At 42.1% G+C, this 19,313-nt stretch overlaps 1 protein-coding gene across 3 annotated transcripts in view; it reads left to right on the forward strand.

The window, feature by feature from the left end:
• The window catches only part of DPP7 (dipeptidyl peptidase 7), a 1,731,842-nt gene that overhangs the window by 1,310,336 nt on the left and 402,193 nt on the right, over nt 1–19,313 (forward strand). For all 3 annotated transcript variants that reach the window (XM_078642039.1, XM_078642041.1, XM_078642042.1), the window contains exon 8: nt 8,795–8,913. In XM_078642039.1, the coding sequence (XP_078498165.1) occupies nt 8,795–8,913 (119 nt within the window). The remainder of the gene's footprint in view (nt 1–8,794; nt 8,914–19,313) is intronic.

Here is a 19,313-nt window from a genome sequence, read left to right on the forward strand (position 1 = left end):
TTATAGATGGTATTTGATAATTATTGATTGTTTTGGCTTCCTGGTTGATATGATACTTTGAGGCCCTGGCGCTTATCCATGCTCAATCTGAGGGACTCTTCCTCCTCGTGGCCAACTGAAAACTGCTTCTATTGATGGTATTAAATCTTTGTGCACCATTAATATGCTACAAAATTCACCAGTAAGCAGGGCTTTAAGTGGAAAAAAAAACTAGGGGGTCTCTCAGAGGGGCGTGGCCGCTGTAATTAAGGGCGTCTGTGCTTAGCATAGTGGGCTGCCCCACTGGTATTTTGCCGCTTCTGTCCATTCATCCAGACATATAACACAACGAGTAACATTACACCTACAACAAGCCAGGACTATTGGCTTTGTCAATGGATGTAAATTGCATAAGATAAATAAGCAACAACTATCACTTAGTTGTATATAATATTGAAAATGCAACTAGATCTTGTGGACGAGGTTATGGCGCAAAGCTATCAAAACTTCATTTTATCTAGCTTGATTTGATTCACTCCTGCCGGGCTGTTGCCTATGCCCATGAGATTGCTGCTAGGCAGTGACAATATATTCATTATTCCGGTGAATTTTTTGAGTTCTGTATAAGTTTTGTCTATGGGAAACTGATTTGCACTGATAGTTCCCTGCTGAGAGGCGTTTTTCTGCTTAAACCAGTCTCTTGTATCGCAAGTGACTTTTTTTTAATGAGCGGACGGTGTGTCCTCACGGGAAAGAAAAAGTCACAGGAGATATCAGAATTATTTTTTTTTGTGGGGATCATGTTTGCTTGAAATTTTCATGACATTTTGTGGAAAAAATTAATTTTGCTGACCTAATATTTTGTAACCAATCACACTGCCACACAGTGTTATTTAATTATGATAGCCGATAAAAACTGAGGGGCACATGCATCAAGCCCGCATTTTGCAATTCCCAGATAGCGAATTTTACTGATTCGCTATTTGGGATCGCAAAATGCTAAGCATGTAGGAATCACACAAAGAAATGTGATTTTTTTAACATTACCTAAAAGCGATTCGAAAATTGTGAACAGGCCCATAGGAACATTAGCTAATTGCGATTACCAAATTGGTAATCGCAAATAGCAAATGCAAATCCAAGGGTGCCTGGGGACCTAAGGCCCCCCTGAAGCACCCCACAAGAAAAGGTATGTGTGCACATGTAAAGCGTGCACCACATGACACTTTTGAGCATTTTTCAAAGCATGCACATATTACCATCAACTTGGTACCATCCTAAATGCACAGTTCTCATTTAGGAAAGGCTACATGCATTGCAATTTAGGTAATCACAAAAAATTGCGATTACCTAAATTGTGGATGCCAAAACCTACATGCATAGGAAAGGGCCTTTTCTGCGAATCGGCCCTTTTGCGAATGGGAAAAGGCTTGATGCATGAGCCCCTGAATCATTTAGAACTTCTGATTTACCAACTTACATCTACAGAAATGCATCATTGTCTGGTTAAAAAATATAACTTACAGCTTTAAAATCTGCTTATTCCTTAACTTTGTTTGTTAGATACAAAGTCTATCCCAAGGGGGTTGGGGGGGGGGGGGGGGGGGTTTGGACGCCGGAGAAAATGGCGGCGTAGAGCTTCACTCCTCCCGTGGCAACCAGCTCTATAAGCTTTTGGAAACCCTTAAACTGCTTCAAAATCGGCCCTGAGGACAGATTCGAAGGTCGGAAGTGTGGGTCCTACTCGTGGCTGACTCCTGGAAAGCTGCGAGGTTCCTACGTGGAAAACCATGTGAGAGCTCCGGCCTCTGAACGCTGCCGATAATGAGAGAAGTGCGGAGCTCCCGCGGCACCTGCAGTTGCCGATACCGTGGCTGCTGACTGCCTACCCGCACAACTAGGCTTCCGAGACCACAGAGTAAGTGCAAAGTTATACGCGCTGCCCACCGCTTTCTAGTGTCGGCTTCTGAAGCTCCGAACACACGGCGCCTACAAAATGGCAGGCGCGACCGAACTTTCAAATAAATCGACCAATATGTGACGGATATAGGCACAGGTCTCCTCGCACTGACTCCAAACGTGAAATGAATCTACAGTAGCGATCAGGTGTTAGCGCTGCCGCTGAACTAGCGCTGGGATATTTCGGTGGCCCTGGTGTCTCATCATTGTCATATGTGTGGAGGGCTCTTCAAAATGGCGGGTGCATTATCGAACTGTATCGTGTTTAAACGAGTCTCCAAGCCTTAAGGATCTCTAATATTGCCTAGGGAGCTACTAGAATAAAAACGAGTCTCCAAAACCTAATGTGGCTGCCTAGAGGGTGCGCTAAAGATAAAAACTGTGTCTCCACGACCCAATGCTGCCTACTGCTGTCTGTATATAATGCTCGAAGGGGACGCAGAACAGCAATTTCCTGGCGAATTTCTGGCCACTTCCCAGCCTGGCAACGTGACGCTCACTGAGGCATGGGAGACAAAAGAGCAAGTTTCAAGGACAGTACATGTATGAGAGTGTGAGGAAGCAATGATTGAGCGCCTGGGTGGAATGAAGATGGGCAACACTGCGATGGCTGACGAAGGGCAACTTGATTTTAATGCAGTGTAATGCAGTGTAAAGCAGTGTAATGCAGTACAAACAGTAAATTAGCGGAAAACAGGCAAACAGGTAAACAAGAGGCAGAAGGCAATCATCAAAGAGTGGAATTGCGAGCAGGATGAACATGAGCGCGACTGGATAGGATCTTGTGCAAGCGTGGCAAGTAAAACAGGCAGGCAAACAGATCAAGCCCAGACACCGCACATGAATGGGAACTGATTACTTAGCGACCGGGCATAACAGTGCGCACAAGACAAACTACACAATCCTACCAAAGGAGCATGTTACGCAGAATGAGACACAACATAGCACAGAAAAGCGGAGTGAGAGAAGCAAGCAAGCTAAAATAGCTCACAACACAGCACATGGGGGTGCAACTAACTTGCTGAGACGAGCCTCATGCTGGGTTCGCCTGACCGCTGGATCAATGCCACTGCCAACACCTAATTCCTAATTCCTAATTGTAACACCTAATTCCTTATAGATGGCTCTGCTTGTTACCACTAGATAGGATAGGATACTTATCAATACTGTCGCGGTGATTCTTACATCTGCTTCTTCAAAGTTCTGGATGGCACCTACTGGCGCAAGTGAACAGCGCAATCTGACTGCACCTAGTGGCGCAATCACATTTCCTGACCCGAATTCTCACCGATCACACATCCACGGCGAGTACCACCATGGGGGACAAAGAAACAACAAAAAATCTTAAGAGGCTCAAGGCTGAGCCTCCGAACCCAGTATCGCCTATCAAAGGCAAGAAAGACGTTAGCAATACCATGGAGATCATATTAAACAAACTTGAGGAGGTGCGTGACCTGGCAAAGTCCACAAAGGAGGAGATCGTGGCTATCAGGCAGGATATACGAGACACCAACTCTAGGCTTACTGAAACGGAATCAAGGATTAGTCGTCTAGAAGACACAGAAATCAAGCCTTACTATATCTTCAGATCAGATGACAAGGAGACTATCCGAGTTGGAAGATAGGAATCGAAGGGGAAATCTCCGCATATTTTGCATACCGGAAGGCTCAGAGGAAGCCTACAGTTCATGTGTTTCCTTCTTGGAATCGTGGTTCTTGCAAGCAACCAATCTCACCTTTCATCAGCCGCTTCAGTTTGACAGGGCACACAGAGTTCCAGGCAGGAACACATCGAATCAAAAAGGTCCCAGACCCATCGTCTGCAAACCCCTGAGATACCAGCATGTGGAACAAATATTATCCTTCGTGCGGAAAAATAACCGCATTCTATGGAAATACAGCACATTTTTCATCTCGCAGGATTATAGTAAGGAGACTGTTGATGTGAGGAAGGCCTTTCTTGCTCTTCGCCCGAGGTAACGGTCACTGGGCCACCAATTCGGATTCATAGGCCCAGCAAAGTTTCGGGTGCTTATTCAAGGATCTCCTCAGATCTTCACGGACCCGATAAGACTCAAAAGTTCCTGGATGGTCCAGAAGACCTAAATATGGATACGACGACGCTGGACTCCGCAGCTGCTTCTCGTTCTAAATGAGTATCCTTTACCTATGTAGATCTCTGTTCTCATGTATCTTTAGCAAAGCTCTCTATGCTCCATATGTTGATGTCTGCGTTGTATCCCGCATAATTGTAATGTGCACAGCTTTGTCTGTATTTATTATTTGCTGCATACCAAGGTCAGGGTGTTCACACTGTCAATACCTTGAAGTCGTTCTCTGTTGCTCTACGGTTAACACTGGTCTCATCCCTATTGATACTCTGATATTGCAGGTACAGGTGTTGCTTTCCACACTTACATTGTGTAAACACTGTTGTACTCTAGCCTGGAACGGTCGCAGACCCTACGGGTACTCTGTATATCTGACTGGATTTGATCTTCCAATATATGTCCATGCCAATATCCACAGTTGACACATCCCTTGGAGTAACGAGAGTAGATAACCTGAAAATACTCTCCCTCAATGTTAAAGGTCTTAATCAACCTGTCAAACGTCAGAAAATCCTAGATTACTTACGCAGGCAAAAAGGAGATATTGTCCTACTGCAGGAATCTAAAATAGATGCTAAACAATTTAATACACTTAGGAACAAATTCTATATCGAAGTAACAGGTTCGGAAGCAGTTGGCAAGAAAAATGGCGTCTTAACCCAATAGCTAAAAAATCCAATATTGATTTACTCTCCTCCACGGCTGACACCAAGGGGAGGTGGGTCACAACCAAGTTGCTCAAAGATTACACTGAATTTTATGTTACGAATGTTTATGCTCCGAACACATGCGATTTAAAATTTTGGTCAGACCTCACGAAGCAAATTGGCACTATCCCTGACTCAGCTGTACACATTCTTGCAGGAGATTTCAATCTACCCTTTGATCTGACTCTTGATAGAGACTCCCGATGCACCTTCCGTAGCAATAGGTCTCACAAAGCCTTCACTAACCTTTGTAACCGGTTTAACCTAGTGGACTCATGGCGGCTGCAAAACCCTGATGGGAGAGAATACACATTTTACTCGTCTCCACATGACTCGTTTTCCCGTATTGACTACCTATTTATCACAAAAAATGCCATCCCTAGAATAGAAGAGACGACAATAGAGCCGAGGGTTATATCTGACCATTCATGTATATCACTATCCATCTCCAATGTGAAACCATCTATCCGCCAATCGATTTGGCGGTTCAATGAGGAGGTACTCGAAAAGGAGCAGCATCGGTCCACCATTGAAACTGCTATTAAAGAATACTTGGAACATAATAGGGGGGACACCACTGATTTGACACGTTGGGAAGCATTAAAAAGTACTTTCAGAGGGGTGATTATTAAAATTAGATCTGCTATGAACAAGGATCAAAATAAGACTCTAGAAAAACTAGAAAGGTAAATATCTGCCTTACAGAATAGACACCTGCTTGATAGAAAGGAAGATACACTGAATAAGCTGGCCAATAAAAAATATGAGTATAACAAAATAGTAAGTGAAAGAGCAGGAGTATGGCTGAATAGGAGGAAACGATTTAAGCTGTGTGAATCAAATAAGGCTGGGAAAAGTTTGGCAGCTTATCTCAAATTTAAGGTACAGAAAAATACGATAAATTCCATTCAAGACAAATCTGGAGTGGCCCATTCAGACCCTGTCAAGATCGCGGATATATTTAAAGACTTTTATGAGCGTCTCTATGCCAAAAATACAGAGGTAGAGGAAACCAAGATTAAGGACTACTTAGGGAAATGTGAGCTACCGTCTCTCTCCCTTGCTGACCAAACCGACCTTAATAACCCAATCACGATCCAGGAGATTGAAAAGGCTATCAAATCGCTAAAATGTGGAAAGGCCCCGGACCGGACGGGTTTAGTTCTAGATTCTATAAATGCTTCTCCTCTCTCCTATCACATCCACTCCTACACCTGTTTCAGGAAATCCATACCACAGGGGAGACGAGAGGCACACTATCCGAGGCTATCATTGCCGTCCTGCCCAAAGATGGGAAAGATCCAACACTCCCTAAAAACTATAGACCTATCTCGCTTGTTAATCTGGATTGTAAGCTCTTAGCCACGATCTTAGCCAACCGCCTCCAGAAAGTTCGGCCCAAACTTTTCCACCCCTCCCAGGCAGGTTTCTTGAAATACAGGCTATCCAGTGATAATACTAGGACATTAGCCCATGTACTTGAAAAGGCGAAGCTTATTACCACCCCTACTGCAGCAATCACGCTCGATGCCGAAAAGGCGTTCGACAAAGTGGACTGGACATATTTGGAGGCAGTGCTAAATAAATTTAATCTAGGAACGTCCTTCACGAAGATGGTTATGTCCCTTTATTTCTGCCCCTCGGCTAGAGTTAGAGCGGGAGGTTCGTTCTCCTCATCATTCCGATTACAGCAAGGTACCATACAGGGGTGCCCCCTCTCCCCTTCATTATTCCTATTGGCAATTGAACCATTCCTTCACCACATACGGAGCAATAAGGACATTTCAGGAATCCCCTTTAAAGATTGTACAATAAAACGAACTGCCTATGCGGATGACGTTCTAGTCGTTTTGGAAAAAGCGGAGGAGGCTATACCGGCCCTCATGGCTACTATTGAGGAGTTCTCGAAGGTGTCAGGGTATAAATTAAATAAGGATAAAACGGAGGTTAAATTGTTAAATAATCAAGGGAATAGGGAGGTGGTAGGGGCCTCTGGTTTAACTTGGCAAACGGGTTGTGTCAAGTACCTGGGGTTGGAATTTGATAAGGACCTAATTTCTACATTACGCATTAACGAAAACCTAACCCTAAAGAAAATATCCAAATTACTAGATGGGTGGTCTCCTAAGTACCTATCTTGGTGGGGTAGGGCGGAAACCCTGAAAATTATGGTGACTCCACTGGTAAACTACCTGGCAAGTATGTTGCCAATGACCTTTTCAGATGACTTCTTACACAAGGTTGATACGCTTTTTGGTACATTCCTGAGGCAGGGGAAGAAGCCTAGGATATCAATGAAGAAGCTACAGCTATCTGAAGAAAAAGGCGTCCTGGGTCTCCCCATCTTCAGAAATTATCAAACTGCGTTCCTGTGTAAGCAAGCTGCATAATGGCTGATTGAAGACTCGACATACACCCTGCTGTGGCTGGATGTTGAGAGATCCCTCACTGACAATGTTCCCCTTCCTGCCCTACTCACTATGGACCTCTCCTACCTTCCCCACTCAAAATACATCTTATTAAACACAAGATGTGCCCTCTTAAGGCTTGATTAATCCCACAAAACTGGTTTAAAAATTTAAAAAACTACCTTGGTAGTCTTGTGGCGTATTCCTTCACTTAAAATCGAAGGGGAACCCCATCCATTGGGAATATTGGTCCAAAAAAGGTGTCAATTTGGTGAGTGACCTTTATGATGGGATACACCCTCTACCATTCTCCTCGCTCCAGGCCATACACCAACTCGCACCAATAGACTTTTATGACTTCCTGAAGCTAAAAGCACTCTTATCAACACGCTCTCTTAAACCCTGTGAACCATGGCTTAAGACCCATATAACACCTATCAGGGCGGCGGGGCATTTTGTCTCGAAAGTATATAAACTTCTCCTACCTCTCCCTGGGAAAGCTCACAGGTGAAATGAGACTCGATGGGAGGCGGAACCCAACTCTACGGGCCTGACATTTGATTGGGACACGATTCATACTACTGCTTTCTTGAACAAAGTTTCTCCAATATTATCACAAACCAAATACGTTACTCAACGGGACGTACTGGACGCCAGATAGGCTTTTTAAACTCCACCTAAGAGATAGCCCTAAGTGATGGAATTGTGATTCAGCTGTAGTGGATTTGGCCCACATGCTTTTTAACTGCCCATCCCTGGGAAAGTACTGGGAGAAAATTTTTGATTGCATAGAACATATTTTCAGCATCAAGCCCGCAAGGGAATTTGTCTATATCCTACTGGGTGTCCTAGACCCAAACCTAGTTAATGTACATGACCGCCAATTGCTTGACCTACTGCTCACCCTGGCCTGTAAAGTAGTCTTATGTAAATGGAAGAGCGCCTCCAAGGTGTCCTTCAAGATGTGGCAAGTATGGTTATCCTTTCTAAGAGGAGCCGACAATCCTGCTCTGCATTCCTCACCATGGCGCGCGTCCCATAAGAAGCTTTGGAACTCTCTTGATGCTTCATCATTCTCATTTGATCCTCCGTAAGGCATTGTAGGTATATGTAATACTTGAATGTGAAGCGGAGTTTACTTACTATTATATACTTCATAATAACTTTGCCATAGAACCTGAAGGGGTACGAGGGTGAAATCATCATCGCTAACGGCACTACTCTCAATGTAGTGCACAGACTGTGGGCACAAATGGAGAATGTAGATCCAGGAATCTGGACAAGGTCATTGTTTATACAACAGTGTATGTTTGTATAGCTATGTTTGTGTAGCACTCGTTTGATTTGGTAGTTACATTCGGATCTCATGGTATGCGTCACTATGTAAATTACGAAAATGTGTATTACCCTGCTTTTATTTGTCATGATTTTGTTAAGATCACGTATGTCACTCATTCTATGTATTGGTGAACCTGTGTGTTTATACTTGCTGTTTTCTTTTGTTCTTCCTTTTATTTTATTTCTTAATAAAAAATGATTTGAATACAAAAAAAACAAAGTCTATCCCAACACGGTGGATTCCAATAAAATGCTTAGTAGTCAACTGAGCATTTATTGTTCTCTTTCACAGGCATATTTTACAATTCAACTGGACAAGTGTCTTGCTACAGTATATATCAGCAGTTCTCCAAATGTTCTGACCCAACTGGCTGTGGTACAGGGATAAACGCAGAAGCGTGGGACTATCAGGTATTCATACTTCAGTTTCCTTACACTTAAAGTTGCCATCAAAGTAGCACCACTTGAGAGGAACCATTGCATTTTTTAATTTCCCTTACTAAAGACCAATATGTTTTATCTTTGAGATCTTCTTTTGCCGTTTCTACCTTTCATTAGTTTAATTTGTGCTAGATTTTCTGTATAATCACTTTTCATCTATCGTATTTTTAAACATTTTTTAAAGCTTTTTCCGTATTTTGGCTGTCTTCTAGTTTATAATTTGTATTCAGTCCGTTAAACAGTAACTGAAGCCAGAAACAACAGAAAATGCAGTCGGGATTATGTCAGCAAAGTTCACAGGCAGTTGTTGTAGCATTTGTATATTTTGAATGCTTGATCGAAACGTGGAAAAGATATTCCATGGTTAGCAGTAGTGACGTTGATGTCCTACACCCAAAACATCTTACACTACTCCTGTGTGTGTGTGCCTGTGTGTGTAAGCACGCACTGCTGTCATCTGTCTAGTAATTTGCCTCAAAGTTAGAGAATCCTGGCCTGGATCTTTGCTGCCCTTATCATAACTGCTCTCTCTGTTTGTCCTTGCTTGTTTAATCGACTTGTACACCAATGCGAAGGTGTTAAAGCAAATGATCTGGCTAAATGTATATAGCCCTCCAACTCACCCCCTGCCTGAGTGGGAGCTTCTGAATCTGCTTAGTATGTAAAAAATTGTTCCTTGACTCTCCAGATGTTTTGTTGGTGGTAAGAGGGGATTTTAATGAAAAGTCAGACTTTAAAGAGTTTGATGAGGTTATGAAAGAATTGTGTTTAGCAGTCAAAACCTTGAATGCATCTGTTTTGAAAGCTCTAGGGTAGGAGATGCGAAGGTTTTGCACTGTTTAATTGAACTGAATTTAATTAATGTAAATGGTAGGTGCCGTGATGATATTCCTGCTGGGAAAACATTAAAGTATGGTAATAGTAAATTGCCTATTGATTATGTGATGGTTCCAGTTCACCAGTTCTATCGGGTGGAAACCTTTAGAGAACTAGATATAGGGCCCAGTGATCACTTCGCCCATACCGTGTTGTGTAAAGAGTCTTTTTCGCCAGTCCTAATGCCATTTATTTTTTGGAGGTTGTTTATCAAAAGAGAATTAGAAATCAGATTATAGAAGATGTATTGCAAGCCCTTTCCTTAGTCCAAGATGCTCTAAATTAGTACTGCAGGCTAACAAAGCAATAACTAGCCTAGTTTAAGATGGCAAAGGGGGTCCCCACTCAACTAATAGTGTAAGAGGCAAGGGGAATAAAAAATGTCCTAGCTATCGTAACAGAAAGTTTCAATTCTATTAAGGACTCGGAGGCGAGGATTATGCTGTCTTTTCTTCATTTTATTGCTCAGCAACCATTTTAACGTTAAACAATACCCAGCAGAAAACGTCATAACCCTTGGGAAGCAATGAAGTCGTAAACAAAGTCCATATCCACTCAGGAGCCGCCATGGAGCATAATCCTTATTGTCCCTTGTCAGTTGCCCTTTTTCTTCCTGCGACCAATCTGACAGTGACATATTTTCACTTCTGTAATTTAAAGAGCTCTGATAAACCCTGAAGCATCATCCCCAACGATGACAGCAGGTGACATTTAATCAAATAACCGTGAAGCCTGACAATACAGCAAATCGTTATACAAAACTTCAAACAACCTACGAAGGTCTTACTTAGTCCAATAAACCGGTCCAATACCCCGGTGGGTTATCATTCATGAGATGGTGGGTTAATCCTCGTCTCAGAGTCCTTAATAGAATTTAAAATTTCCGTTACTATATCTAGGAAAGTTTTCATTCTAATGTCAGGACCCGGAGGCAAGGATTATGCTGGTTTAAAGCTTATCCACCTCCACGGCCGCAATAGAGGAGACAGGTTTAAAAAAAAAACTTTTGAAGATAGAACCTGAAGGCCAGTCACCTGCATTCAGAATATCCTCCAGGCAGACTCCCAAGGCAAAAGCTTTTGAGGCCACTGCCCCACAATTGGAGTGCACACAAAAAACCTTGGTGTCAATCCCCACCTCCTGCATGATCCACCTCACCCATCTTGCGAGATTCAGTGAGGGGACTGTTAGGAAAGTTTTCCTCAAAGCAATCAAAAGTTGTTTCTCCCCATGGGGAGTGAAGCTCCAGCGTCATTGTCTCGTAGGCTTTGATGCACAGATCATCACACAATTTGGGCTCCTCCGGGAAGGCCAGATAGGAAATAACCTGGGAATGACTTAGTTCATCTTGTGACGTGGAAGGTAACTCCGTCCGGAGTAAAAGATCTTCCTGTAATATCTAGGGCTCTAACATCTGACTCCCTCCGACAGGAAATCAAGCACAGCAAAATGGCCGGTTTAGCTGATAACTATTTCCAGGAAAGGTCTGTGTTGCTTGGCCATGAGGACAGGAGGTTTAAAACCTTAGTCACGTCACAGAGGGTTGAGTATCTAGGTTCTGAAAGTAAGGATAATCTAATGCTGTGGAGCAATTTCCTAACCAAAGGATGTTCTCCCAAGCTGGAACCTGCAATCACTGCGTAGTCGGTGGAAATCACAGATCTAAAAGTGTTGACCCATCTGTAGGTCATTCCTTCTGCCGCTAAAGAGGCTAAGAAGTTCAGGATGTGAACAGTATCTGCCCCCTTGAGATCCAAACTCTGTTGCAGACACCAAACCACCCATTGAGACCAGGCTGAACGATACCTCTTTACGGTGCCGTCCGCCCAAGCTTGAGTGAGGAGGTCTGTTCGTGTCTCAATAGGCCAGGGACTTGCCATCTTGACCCGTAATCTTCCACACCATTAGCTGGAGGTTGCCGCTAATCACCAGGTGATAGGGGTTCCATGCTGGATCGTGCAGATGATGAGGATACTGGTGTTGACGGGTCGGAGAAGCCTAAGAAAGTTTCATCAGAACTGGAAACCATGCTTGGGACTGCCACATCTGGGTGATCAACACAATGTCTGCCTTCTGCCTGTGCATTGGAGCCGTCGGTCGCATAATCATGGCAAATGGGGGAAAGGCATATACCTGCTCCAGTGGCCAATCCTGCAGGAAAACATCGGTCACCACTGCTACGGGGTCCGGGGTCCAGTTAAAGTACTGGGCAAGCTGATGATCGATTTGGGACATACACAACAACAAAAGAGTAGACCAAGTCGAGAAAGTGGTGTGTGTCTGAACAGGTGACCATGCAACAATTGGATATACATGCAGATGGTACCAGAGACTGTTGAGTTACAGAGGTTTTGAATAAAACCCATCAGACCACCCATTTGGCGGAAAATCATCATTTGGGGATTGGTAGATATTCAAACCTTTCCATGGCCATTTTAGTGCCAGGGTAACATAGAAACTCTATGTACAATGTTCCTCAATGTAATAATGATAGTAAAGTGCAGTGCTCAAATAATATATTGTGAAAAAAACTGACTACTAAGACTTAAAAGATTTTCCAGATAAAAGTCAGAGTGTCAAAGCTTAAAAAACACGCCATGTAGTTGAAGAAAGATACTACTCTGTGGCGCTAAGCAAGGTGGTCGACATGTTTCAGCCTACAGGGGAACTACCCCGGCTTTCTTCAGGACCTTTCATGTAAACTTGCTACTGCTAACAAACAATCATATGTGATATGAGGAATAAATGAAAGTTGTGCTTATAAAAAGTCACATAATGTGACTTTTTATAAGCACAACTTTCATTTATTCCTCATATCACATATGATTGTTTGTTAGCAGTAGCAAGTTTACTTCAACTACATGGCGTGTTTTTTAAGCTTTGACACTCTCTGGTACCATCTGCATGTATATCCAATTGTTGCATGGTCACCTGTTCAGACACACACCAGTTTCTCGACTTGGTCTACTCTTTTGTTGTTGTGTACTTAGTTTTGGGGAGTGAGTAGACAGGTCGTTAAATTATCCCTTGGACCCTCCACACTGTTTGTTATTCGATTTGGGACATAAACAGGTCGATTGTGAATGGCCCCTAGAGGGAAGAAAGGACCTGAAACATCGCCGGAAGTAGCCTCCACAGGCTCGAATTCCAGAGATGGTGACTGCGCCAGTCCACCACTTGGTTGGCGGAGCCCAGGAGGTGTTCTGCCGTCACCGAAACATGGTACTCTAAGCAGTGCTCCCAAAAATGATTGGTCAGATCTGAGAGGGCCTTGGACCGTGCACCCCCTTAGATGATCGATGTAGCGGACCACCGCTACAGTGTCCATCTTCTGCAGATCACACAATTGCACTAAGGATAACAGGCCGACCATCCTTGCCATCTGGCGGAGAGAGGTTCTCTGTTTCATCAATGTCCTCCTCACGTCATGCCGGATTTTGGCTATTTTTCTGGCAGGAAGGCTCAGCGTAGCTGGCACCAAATTAATCACAAATCCCAGAAAGTTGGTGAAGTGCGAAGGGACTAGGCTTGGCTCCGCTTGATTGATTGCGAGCCCAATGCACTGCACGAGATGTACTGCCATTTGTAGGTGGTATGACAGTGCACTTGGGCATTTGTCCATGAGCAGCATGTTGTCCAGATATACTATCATGTGCATAGCGGGCTCCCTCAAACGTTCTATCACTGGTTTCAGAACCTTGGTGAAACACCAAGGGACTTACAACAGGCCGAAAGGTAGAGAGCTGAACTTGAAAGTTTGGCCCACCACTGGAATGAAAGGAAAAGGTAATGCAGTGGAAAAATGGGCACCGTGAGATAAGCATCTTTGAGGTTCAAATGGGTCCAGTAGTTTGGTAGAAGATTTCTTTGGGTCGAAGATTTCCTTTGAGGATGTTGACCCTGAAAACTGTGTTTTTGTTAACTATCTCCTCTGCCAGACTGGTCAGTGAGTTGCAAGGTCTCTACTACCATCCTTCTTTTACCTTTTTGTACCACGAGAAGTTGATTTTGAGAACCAGGGCTGCTTTCTTGCCATACCTGGTGACTCCTTTCCATCTGGGTCAGTCCATCACCCTCCCAACCTTTTTTGCCACACCCCATCCCTCGAAGAAGGAAAGCGGATGAATTGATTAAAACCTAGGCAGGCAGACAACTTCTCTCTGACAGCAGCAAGGATCTAAGCCTGGAGACCAGCTCTTTGTTGGATATTGCAGTGCTAAGAAGAGTAAAACGGTGCAGAAAAACGACTCTCTTGAGGTGAATCACCCTTTGCATCAAAACCTGCTCTGGTTTGGCCAAGGAAGATCCTCCATAAAGCATAATACCTCATTCCACCACCGCCAACTCTGCAACTTCAGCCCTTGCCTGAAGCGTCCCCATTTCAGAGACGTGCAAGGCAGTGACGTGTACGTCCCTGCATACTTTTGTCAAGCATTACTGCCTGGATTCTAAGGTGTACAGGGCCAGATGCTTCGCGAGGTCCGCTCTGCATGATTTCTTTGTCTAACCATCTATCAACCCTCCTCCAAGGGTTGTGTGTTGCTCTGAAATCTGTTCTGCAGATAAAAGTATCATCAGACACAAAATGGTACTTACCTGCAGTAATAATTTTTCTGGTGACTACTCTATTGTCTCCCTGTTTGATGCATTAGTTATAAGGGAAAACCACCTTACTGTTCTTTCTTTGAAAACAAAAGAACAACCCTTTAAATATTCCAGATAAAAAAGCATCTGGATTATCTATTTGTCACAATTATTCAGTTTGCAGACTGGAAGCAGAGAAAACCACTAAAATCACATTCCCCAATGGATTTACACACAACCTGAAGAATTAGATCAACTGCAATAAGTACCTTTGTGATCTACAAAACCGATATAACCCTACAATCAAATGTACATAGTAAGTACCATCTGACCTTTAAAATCTCATATACAAGAGCACTATGGAAATATCCATAAAGAAGATATCATTGCTCAATTCACGGAACACTGCTTCAGATACCATGAACACCAATGGCACTTCACATTCACTGGCCTTGAACAATTAACAAAAATCCAAGTAGAGACTTTTGATCTTATAAATTCTTTATTTGGGTAACCCCTTAACCATAAAAGACACAAATACATAATGTAATACAAATAAGCATGCTGAACACCATCCCAAATGAATCGCAAGACAAACACATTTCAGAACTGTTTCATCAGCCACTAGTTAAGTGAGGATGCAATTGTGAACTGCAGTTACATAAATGAGAATGTGAGAGGATCCTAAAATTGGGCACTGTCCACGAGGACTTGAATAAAGACTCAGAACTTCACCAGTGGTTAGACTGAATAGAGTAGTAGTGCATGCTCCCTTAACCACCCATGACGGAACACTAAATTAGATCATACCCCACCATGAAGCAAAACGTATAAACCGTCTGACTAAGATCACAATTAGTACTACACAATGGCCTTCACATACAAAGATTCCATTTAAGGAGTCGTAAATTGAACAAATTAAGATTCACATTTTTTGATTCCTTAAATGGAATATACGAAGTAGATTTGTTTGAGGTGGTTGCAATTTGCACACTGACTTCTAACAAATGCATTGATATTTTGAGAACCGCTTTATGTATAATAGGTTGGTTCTCAAAATACCGATCCCTAGTGGGTCTCAATTTGACCTACCTCATTAATATTAATGAGAGAGGTTGTAAATTGTGACACACTACGATCGGCTGTATTCACAGGCATGATGGCCTGCTTGGGGCTGCAGACCACCATGTCTGTATTGCTTTTAAATAAAGCAATCTTTTGTTGTTTATATGCATCCTGTTTTCCTTAAAGGAAAACGGGATGTGTTTAAAAAAGAAAAATTACACAAACTTTTTAATCTGAGCAGGCAGTGGTCTCATGCTCCACTGGCTGCTCATACATTTTTTGTGTGAACATTCACAAAGGGGTAGGGGTGCCCAGAGGACCACTACCCATTTGCGAATGGCTTACTACCTCCTTTGAGGAGGTGGTAAAATATTAACGCTGTGGCACCGGATTTCAGTTGCAAAACACTAATAAATAGCTGAAAGATTTAAAATATGGAAGGGGCGCCCTTTACATGCTTCTTCCATATACCCAATGTGTATTTATCCCAAGCCCATTTAGCTATTCAGTAACATACGGTAACATGTTACCAAATACCTGTTTTGGTTTGGTGAATAAAAAACGCCATTTTACAGTTGGAAAGGCTCAGATTTTCCATTCTGAGCCTTCCTGACCATAAAATGATTTTGTTCAAGAGGGTCATTGCCTTTTAATTACTTCTATTCTGTTTTTAAACAAATGTACTTGATTTTCATTCTAATACTAACTATTGTAACATCAGGGATCGCAATGGTCAGATTGACTGAACAAATTTAGATTTTATAAGTTATATTTCATATTTCTATATGTATGGAACCTACATTATCCTGCCTCATTTCCCCCCTCTTTTTTGGAACTCACTTCTATGCTCCATATTTATGGACTTATTGCATCTTCTGCACCTGTTCACATTATTACTATATGATCATCCTATGTTCGTTCAAGGTTTGTTTTAATGAGATACATATAGTTGCTTTCAATCATTCACACTGTTTCAAAATGGTCATTAACCCACATCATTCTAGTTTTTCATTATATTTCTAAATCCCATTAGTCTTCCCTCCACGATGTAATCTTTCAAATTACAATCCTAACAATAACTGTATAACCCCATCAATACTGTTAATTGACTAATTTGCTCATCCCCACTCCAAAATGGCCAAAATCGGACAACCATTACCAAGACTTTATGACCTGATCTACTAACCACTTCCAGGTCAAAGTATGAACATAAACGCTTCTTTGCCCTTAAGATAAGCCACTTGTTATGCCATCGGTATCCAGATGCCAGCCAGTCCTCATGGCTTGAAGACGCCAACACCCAATCTGTTTGCAATTTGCCCTGATTGCTTAATACAGTAAGTGGTTTTCCCCTCCATTATGCTTTTGGCTGACCAATTAGTCGCTGATGAATATTGCATTAATTTCTAGGGCCTTTGGAATCACCTAACAATCCTGGTGATAGTTCTCGCCTATTTATGCTCCTCATTCTTTTACCTTGACCTAGTATCCGGTAATATTTGCATGGTTCTTTAAACCCTAGTGGGCACATTTAAAATGTATTCTTTGCTCAATGTGACGTCCGCTAACAGGCATTACATATTATCAGTCACTCTTCTTCTATTTTATAGGATATCTATGTCCCAACAATTTTGTTCATTAGTGGAACACCTATGATATTTTTCAAGGTACAAATATGTTTACAATTCTTGTCACACATCTCTAGCTCCTCCTCCAAATTTGCCCGATGATTGATCTTGCATCACTGTTACTCCTTTCATGTTTTAGCTTGTAGCCTATATTTCAAACAGTTTTGCCTTGAACATTTAATCTTTAATTGTTTTCCGAGGTAAGACTCTAATTGATCAAAATGTTTTTCCAACATATGCTATTGGCCTATACCCTTGACCTCCTGAACTTTTAAGTTTTCACATGATTGAACCCCTGACTAGTTCAACTTGCCCTATAATCTTAACATTAGGTACATAGCCACATTTTCTCTACAAGGTTCTCTATTTGGCTCGTGGCCACCCCTTAAATAAAAGCCCAAATATCTGGGCACATCTAAACCACTTCTTCTTTCTCAATTTTCAATCTGCTGAACTTGCTCTAAGTACGTCAAAAACATATTTTATGGAGCGACCAACGAGACATGATATATATATATCCCGTCTCAAGAATTTCATAAATTTTTCAATTGCGTTATTCTATAAGAATCAATGTCATTCAAATATCACGTTTTTGCATTAGCTCACGTGTACCGTAGCATTTAACTTTTTCCCCTTATATTTGCTGTAACACTAGTATGACCATTGTAAATGTAAATGTGGGATACTTGTAAAGCGCACTGTTACTCTACCCGAGTGTCCTGGCGCTGTAGACCGCTGGGGAACCTGTCCTGGTTTTCCCTGTGAGATGGTCCCTTTCTGGGTATCTCCAGGGTGAAACCAGGCATCCCCGGCGTCTGTGGGGGGCCGTTGTAGAGATGAGGCAAGCTTAATGCCCAGAGTTACCGAGTGTGTTCCCTGGTTAGAGTAGGCACTGAGGCGAGAATTATCGAGTCCGTTGACCCTGGTCCAAGACCCTGCCGCGTCGGGAATTGAACCCTGGTCCCGGGCCTTTCTCTGCTTACATGTCTGCCGCCTCTAACCAGTGAGCCACACCTCTCCACATGTCCATGAATGATGAACTATAATACTTAAATGACATACAAAAAAGCATGTATTTTATTTATTTATATTTCCATATCGATTGCGATTGCAGCCTTGAAAAATCCTAGACCTAGTTGCCTTAAGGGGGCAAAACCTGGTTTGGCTGTGAAATGGTTCTCCTCCCATTACTTCAAATGAGAGGGTCCCTTTTCAATTCTGGACTCTGAAAAGTACAGCTGTTTGACATCCAATGAATACAGTATTTGACCTGTACCTTCTGGAAAATATTCTATACTCTGAAGCATGGACAAACTGTATGCCATTTGTTTTGTTTCATGAGAATAACCAGTATTTTACACAAGAAAAGTATGTCTACATTTTTATAACTTTATGTTTTTATTAAAAAAGATACCATGTATGTATCTATATCTACAATGCTGGTTATGTTGTTCAAGAATGATTGAATTCTGAACCAAGTTGCAATTTGCTGTTGAAATTAGAGTGTCAGCACTTCATATACTTTCTCCTAATTACCTCTGGGGTTGAGGGCATCACCTAGTGAAAGGGGTGCAACAATACAGTGTAGATATATTTGAATACTTTTATCAGGCTATTATAAGAGACACCAAGATAAGGGGGCCCTCCATGTCATTTAAACACATTGATTCTTGATTGCTTTAAGTTGATATGCTTTTTGTAATTTTAGGCAAAGTGCAGCCAGACATTAAACCTGGTGGACTGTAACCCAAGAGTCTCCTGCACATTACATCAGAATGGTGTGTTCTGATGAATGAACACTTTATGTGAATTGTGGTTCTGCCAAGGTAAAGAAATGTCTTTATGCCTTACTAAGTCCTCACAAGGGTAGGACAATCAATCAATGATTCATGAAACACATCACTGAACACACTAAGACACGACTGAGTTGAAAAGTGTTTTTAGATATATTATAAAAGCTTTATTTCTAGTGAAATTAAATGATAAACAACAAGACTGATACACAATGTACAACACTGGTGACATAAACAGCGACTCAAAAAACTGACAGTGATAAATATACCATCAATACAAAATTCACAAAAATATATCACATATATAACACATAAACATGGATTGATTGTGCAGAGTTGGTTTAGACAGAGAAAACACTAAATAGACCTATGATATATCATTATCGACATTTAATTGGTCTTTTCAGGTAACAACGCTTGTATG

Source organism: Lissotriton helveticus, chromosome 5_1, assembly GCF_964261635.1.
Source record: "Lissotriton helveticus chromosome 5_1, aLisHel1.1, whole genome shotgun sequence".
NCBI lineage: Eukaryota > Metazoa > Chordata > Amphibia > Caudata > Salamandridae > Lissotriton > Lissotriton helveticus.